Source organism: Cololabis saira, chromosome 1 (assembly GCF_033807715.1).
Source record: "Cololabis saira isolate AMF1-May2022 chromosome 1, fColSai1.1, whole genome shotgun sequence".
NCBI lineage: Eukaryota > Metazoa > Chordata > Actinopteri > Beloniformes > Belonidae > Cololabis > Cololabis saira.
Genome location: NC_084587.1, coordinates 39,004,675 through 39,012,147, shown reverse-complemented (window position 1 = coordinate 39,012,147; position 7,473 = coordinate 39,004,675). Strand labels below are relative to the sequence as shown.

Here is a 7,473-nt window from a genome sequence, read left to right as displayed (position 1 = left end):
TAGATGGTGTACTACAGAGACGTAGCATAAGCAGATGTAGACAGCAGGTGGTCAGAGGTTGGGACTGCAGGTCAGGATGTCAGCAGATATCCAACAGAGACATTTATACAGGCAGATGGAAGCAAGCAGTGGGATGATAAGAGGGTTGGACTGCAGGTCAGCATGCAGCTCCTGAGGCTCTGGCCTGCAAACATGTACAGAGGAGAAAAGGAGGGGGCAAACCAGCACAACAAACTGCAAAAACAATGGAGTGCAATTGTGCTTATGAGATACAGATACTTCTATACAATAAATGTGGATTGAGCTGGAGAAAGGAAAGAAGGTGAGGAGAGCCAAGGGGTGAGGAACACCAGTCAGGGATCATGTTGGTGTCCCCCTGCAGCGTAGCTCTATAGCAGCACATCTAGGTTGAAGCTCTGTTCAAGAGAAACTGCTCTAGTCGTGTCCTGTAACTGCAGCTATGACTACTGACCCTAAAATACAAGAGTTTACACTCTGTTCAAAAAATACTCTATATTACCCATTCATAAACTCAATGTTTTTCACTCATGTTTATTTGTGCACAAGTTTATCAACAATAAGCAAGATCTTCCGGACACCTTTCACAATTTCTTTAGTTTTTCATCTGACTTGCATTCATACTCAACTAGACACAGTGTCAATCTACATTTACCCTTCTGTCGAACATCTTCTCATCAGTTTAATATTTAATTTAGAGGTCCTAAACTCTGGAACAATTTAGATATGTCTCTGAGGTCCACATTGTCATTTATATCCTTCAAAAAATTGCTGAAAAAATATCTCATGTCCTAATTTTTCAACGTATTCTCTATTATGTATCTTTGTTTTCTTTTCATGTTTATAATTAGAGTTTTCCTATGTTTGTACATTTAATTTTCTGTTTACAGTAGATGACGGGGGTGGAACTCTGTACAAGCCCTCTGGGCTTCGTTCCCTCCTTGCACTATTTTTTTAAAATTGTGCTAAATAAATAAATACAAATACAAATACAAATAAATAACTATAGGCTTTACTAAACAGAAATGTTGGAAGTTTTAAAGGTGGAGGTGGTGTCAGCATCCTTAACCCAGATTGGAAGTTGGTTCCATAGTAACGGTGCCATATAGCAGAAGAACCGTTCTCCAGATCTACATTTGGGTACTTTAGGAACTATGAGGAAACCTGCACTCTGAGAATGGAGAGCTCTGTTAGGAACATGTCAGGATGCTCTTCATTGATGTCAGCTCAGCTTTTAATACAATAATAATATTATAATAATTTGCTGTTGACACAACAGTGGTGGGGCTGATTAAAAGAGGTAAGGAGGCGGCCTACAGTGATGAGGTGCATTACACTGTTTTACCAACCTGATTAATATGCTGTTTAAATAACAAATCCTGATCCAAAATAATGCCAAGGCTTCACACAGTTGTACTGGAGGCCATCCCAACACCATTTAATCCCTTCCTAAGGTGTTTGGGACCAAAAACATCCCCTGTATTATCGAAATTTAGAAGCTAAAAGCTAGTGGACATCCAGTCCTTAATGTCCTTAAGACACACCTGAAGTTTGGATAACGGTTGTGTTTCATCTGGCTTCAAATATTGCTGCGTATTATCACCGTAGCAATGAAAATGAATACTGTGATTCTGGACTATACTTAATATGTTCTAACCTGTGAAGTAAGATGCTGATCTACAGTGTCAAAAGCAGCACTGAGGTCCAGTAGAACACGAATCCCTTATCTGAGGCTATAATAAGAAAATTCAAAGGGTCAATGTGTCAAGGTGACCTTGCTTTCTGGCCTGTGCTGGTCCTGTAAGTAAGTGGAGTAGCATTATTTTCATGATTTGGCACAATGCACACAAAATTGAATTGGACTGAGTTCAAATTGTAGGTTAATAATATATGTGAAAAGTATATACATAAACAAAATAATTAAATTATTGCATATATGTAATTATTTCTTATAATTTGTATTATTTTATGAAACTTGATATGCATAGTATATAATAAAGTCAGTTAAATGTCTAGCACGTTGTTCCCCAGTTGCAGTCCACTGCTTTGCTTATTTTGGAGGTTTCCATGCACCGACACTTCGAATTCAAATGAATCATCATCAGCCTAAGATATTTTGATCTTTTCTATACTTCCCCGATGAATGAGCATCCAGGGGCAGCTCAGTGGCTTAGTGGTTTGCACTGCACAGCAAGAAGGTTCCCGGTTCGACTCCCTGGTCTTTCTGTGTGGAGTTTGCATGTTCTCCCTGTGCATTAAGTAGGTTAACTGATGATTATAAATTGCCTGTAGGTGTGAGTGTGTCTGGTTGTCTGCCCCCGCCTCTCGCCTGAAGCTGGGATAGGCTCCAACAGACCCCTGTGACCCTGCAAAGGATAAAGTGGGTATAGAATATGGATGGATAAGCATCCATTCCCAAACTGTTTTACATATAGGACAGACACAATGATGTCATGTGCAGCTTTAGTAATATCAAGTCTTTATTACTATTGTGTCATACCGCAATACATAATAGTAGTCACAGTAAAGAGAATAGCATGTCAACTACATTCAGTCCCTATGCTTTCAATGTAATGATAACTAATAAACACTACTGAAGAGATAATAATTTTTCAACACCCCATTGAATAAGAATCATACACATCAAGCACATAGCCAGAAGCTGCTAGTGTTTTAAGGCAGATTACATCCTACAGTAATTGTTCTACAGTATGACTGAGTATTGATTGTTGAATATGCATTAGTGATATATTGTATTTTTGGTAACTTCATTTTCCATGAATGTGAACTTGGAAAAGACTGGCAGTGCTGTTGTAGTGACATTGTTTTTGGTTTACTGTGCAAGATCAAGGCGTATTGTTTGTAACTATGAATGATTTTCCCATTGCAATCATGTGAACTGTGAAACACTATTAGCGTTCTTCTGAGATATTTTTCTCTGCTTCACAGCTTAAATTCAATATTTCATACATCAAAAAGCCCAACTTTCAGATTGAATATCTTCTTTTGTACTATTCGAAGCTTTATAGGCCACAGTGTAAAGTTACAAGCACACTTTGTACAGTACCAAGATACTATAATAAACCTTAACCAAATCTAAAGACGCCTTTATACAATCAGTAGTTTTTTTTTCTCATTCATAGTGCGAGTGCAGTTTGTCAGTGTTAATCACCATGACCAACACTAAAAGGATAAAATAGCTGTGTCAGAGCTGGCAGTGCACAAGCAGAAAAAACAAGCTACACTTCTCACACTGAAGTATTCCTAGTGATAGTGAATTCATACTACAACAGACATTTTATCCAGTCATGGCCACAATTAAAGAGAGAGAGGTCAAGTTGTTTCAAACACATCATGGGATGACAGGTTTTTCATAAACTTGATGTATTTTGAATCCAGTTGGTTTGGTGGTCTTCAGACTGAGTGGTATGATGCTAGAGTCAAATGTGCTTCATTAGATATGGTCTGTGTACACAAGGGATGGATCTCTCAATCATGTTTGAAAAAGCAAAATTAACAATTCAGTCTCTAGTTTAATGAACTGTGTGAAAGGCTATCCTTCACTATCAAATGGGCTCCATGTTTTTCCTCCCCTGCTGTGTACTTCATAACAGGACATGCAAACTGTTATATATTTCCAGCCTAGGCAGAATCCACTCCTTTTTAAGTGCATCAACAGAGGCTCCCTTTTTGCGCATAATATCTACAGTCAAGATACAGTCAGCCCACTAAATCACTTCCAAAGAGTAACAATAATGCTGTGAAATTGAGCCCAGCTATAATTTACAATCATTAAAAGGTATTCTGCATTATGATGCATTTTTATCATCAAAACCTTTAACGATAATATATTTTGATTTTCCAATTGACAATGAATTACATGCATGGCATGCAATTTGTCCTTGGGTAATACGATTTCCTGGTTACTCAAATCCTAATTACATTTAAAAAGCGACTGTGAATGAGATTTGTGAATTAAAAATCACTGGTAATTTAAAACAGATAAATGCTGGACTGACGATGTTGTCATGCAGAGATGGTCAGGTTGCGGTAAAAATTATTAAATTCACTTACTGTCATCAAATTGTAAAAAAAGCAAATAACCTTTTGTTCAACATTCTAGCTTCATGTATTAAGGAACACTGCCATTTCTTGTAGATTATTTTAAATCCTTTGGTTACGTATAGTGCTCTTCCTTTCATAAATCAAACTAATTAAAAAAAATGTTTCTTTTAGTAAGTGAATGCAAACCAATAACAGTTGCTATCTTTTGAATGTATTTTCTGTCTTAATGCACACCATAACCAATTCCTTGCAACATGCTTAGAGTAATTCACAGTTTGTGGCAAAATGCATGACCAGTTGTTATCTACTATGTGTCAGTCCTACGGATTGATGTAATATTAGTGAGAAAGACTGGTTGAACATTGGTACTTTGAAAGACCATATTTTTGAGATGCTACCTATGTGCTCGTTATTGTTTAACTATGAGCTTGTGAAAGAGAGAAAGAGATAGGAGCTGTACTGTGGGTTTTACAGTGTGATGGTTAAAGTAGCATGATGACGAACACCATTTATTTACTCAACATGAAACAAACCTATAGATCCTGCTCTCTAATTACTTGAAGACATCTGACACACACTCACTATGCTTTTAAGATGGGAGAGGTTTGTGATGTTTGAGCTTGCAAGATAAAGGGAAACTTAAGGGGTTTTAAATCGGGTGTGCAGTAGGCTTTTAGTTTTTCTGATTGGTGGGGATTTCCTCTTGTTGCTTCTCCAACTTCTTGGTGGTGACGTGTGTCTCCTCGTAAGATTCACGCTGGGACACCTTGCCACCAGACTTGCTCTGCTGCTCATCTTCCTTGCTCTCCTTCTTGGAGCTTTTGCCAGAGCCGGTGTAAATGCGGGTTTGGTAGCTATAGCTTTGCCCACCACCGGCACTTAAGGAGGGGCCAGGATAGGCTATGCCTGTTCCAATGCGGGTCTCCTCTCCTTCCAGTAGTTTCCTTCAGGGAGAGGGATGGAAGGAGAGATTTGGAGAGAATAGACAATGAGATCACATAACATTAAAAGAGGAGATTAAAAGGGCCAGTTAAAAAAAACAGAAGAAAAAGTTTATTCATATGTGTACCTCTTTTCAGTTCCGAATTACAGATGTATATTTAATTGAATTGATTTTTTGTGAGTTATTGGTCACAAAAATGACCTTACCTGTATGCTGCAATTTCAATATCAAGTGCCATCTTGACATTGAGCAGATCCTGATATTCCCTCAGATGACGGGCCATCTCACTCTTGGTGGTCCTCAGCTCATTTTCCAGTTCTGCCATGCCATCCTGACAAAAAACCAAACAGTCACATTTTAAAAAGGGACTAATTATAGACTGTGATCTTGGTAGTTAATTACAGTCTCCATAAATAGATCCCTGCAGATAATTTTGTTCAACTGTGCAACATGTAGTGAGTGGGCTGTTGGAGTCAGTCATAGTTAGAATAGATTGAAATATTCATATTTGAACATACTGTGAATCAGGGGGTCTGAATAAAAAGCATTGGCTTGACTGAAATTAAAAAAGGTGTATGCATTCAGTGGGCGTTGTCAGATGCGGCAGAGCGCGCTCTCTCAGGGGAAAGATTTCAGCACCACAGACAGAGCCCTTAAAATGATCTGGCACTGACGGCATTATTGTCGGGATTTTCTGTTATTATTAGGCCTACGGTGAATACACAGACACACACACGCACACATATTGTTTATATATATATATATATATATATATATATATATATATATTTATTATAATAAAAATAATAATACATTTTATTTATATAGCGCTTTTAAAAAGATATCAAAGACGTTTGAATAATATATATATATATATATATATATATATATATATATATATATATATATATATATATATATATATATATATATATATATATATATACTTTTGCTAAACGAAAAAAATGACATGTTGTCATTTAAGTATAAAAAACAATTTGTTAGAATGATAGCATATAGTTGATTGCGATTTCAGGAGGTGATTAGAGGATAATTACCTGGTAAGTGCCAATCTCCATGTTGTGCCTGTCCTCCATCTCCCGCAGCTGCTTCTCCATGGACTCGTTGGTTCCCCGCAGGCTCTCTATCTCGATGGTCTTGGACTGCAGCTGCCTCCTGAACTCGTTCAGCTCCTCCCGGCTGGCGCGGATGGCCTCGTTTCCCCGGGTCGCCTGCTCGGACAGATCCGCGAACTTGCTCTTGTACCACTCCTCCGCGGACTGCATGTTCTTGGACGCCATGGAGTCGTACTGGCTGCGGATCTCCTTGAGGGCGGAGGTGAGGTCGGGCTTGGCCACCTCCATCTCCACGGACACCTGCGCGGCCTGGATCATGTCCGTCAGCTCCACCACCTCCTCGTCGTGCACCTTCCTGAGGAAGTTGATCTCGTCCAGCAGAGACTCCACTTTCTTCTCCAGGTCCAGGCGCACCATGGTGGCATCGTCCACGTCTTTCCTGAACGCTTTGAGCGTGGCCTCCGCCTCCTCCCGGGCGCGGAACTCCTCTTCGTATTTCCCCCTGAGCTTCTGCAGGTCGTCGTCGATAGTATCCCTCTCGATCAGCAGCTGGGACTTCTCCCCGTTCACTTCTTCGAGCTGAGAGCGCAGTTCTCGTATCTCCTGCTGGTACAGCTCCGCCAGACGGGACGGCTCCGCCTGGCGCTGGCGCAGCGCCACCAGCTCCGTCTCCAGCACTTTGTTGCTCTGCTCCAAGTTGCGCACCTTGTCGATGAACATCGCAAAGCGGTCGTTGAGACCCTGCATTTGCTCCTTCTCATTGGTGCGGATGATTTTAAACTCATTGTTGAGGACGTTGCTCTGTGTGAGATCGAAGGTCTCCAGTGGCATGGAGAAGGAGCGGCCGGCCTTTCTGCTGTACGCGCCATGCAGGGAGGACGCGTTGGTCCGGGATGCGGAGGAGGACCGGTACCCTCCACGGGAGGACATGGGTGTCCGCGATGGAGAGGAGGCATAGCGGGGAGAATCCCCGAAAATCTTCCTGTAGGAGGAGGAGGAGAAGACTTCCGATCCGTAGCTCATCTTGGCTTGTATGGAGACAGGACAAAGCGGTGGGCGCGCCTCCTTTATATAGGGCTCACGACCCAATCACTAATTAATGCCAGCTGGTAATATTCGGTTATGTCCAGATGCGCAGGTAATACATGCGAAACTAAAATATCGTGCTAGGATTTATTTTGCTTTTTCCGTATACAATTTAATTTAATTTTTATTTATTCCATATCATGGAAATAGTTCACATATGTTCCATTCCATGATGGAAAAGGGGCAAGAAGAAGAAAGCCTTACATACCAAGCCCCTTTCTCAAAAAAATAAAACAATGGTTGTCCGTCTGTTCAACAATCACTACTTATATAATACCAAAAAAA

The 7,473-nt window shown here is 40.3% G+C and overlaps 1 protein-coding gene across 1 annotated transcript; it reads right to left on the bottom strand.

Annotated features, from left to right (window-relative positions):
- Positions 1–2,475: 2,475 nt before the first annotated feature.
- Positions 2,476–7,157, bottom strand: inab (internexin neuronal intermediate filament protein, alpha b). Its single transcript, XM_061722820.1, has 3 exons — positions 6,085–7,157; positions 5,233–5,357; positions 2,476–5,027 (listed from the first exon to the last, which is right to left on the bottom strand). The coding sequence occupies exons 1-3, from the start codon at positions 7,123–7,125 to the stop codon at positions 4,757–4,759; spliced, it is 1,437 nt and encodes a 478-aa protein (XP_061578804.1). The 5' UTR covers positions 7,126–7,157; the 3' UTR covers positions 2,476–4,756.
- Between the last annotated feature and the right edge of the window lie 316 nt (positions 7,158–7,473).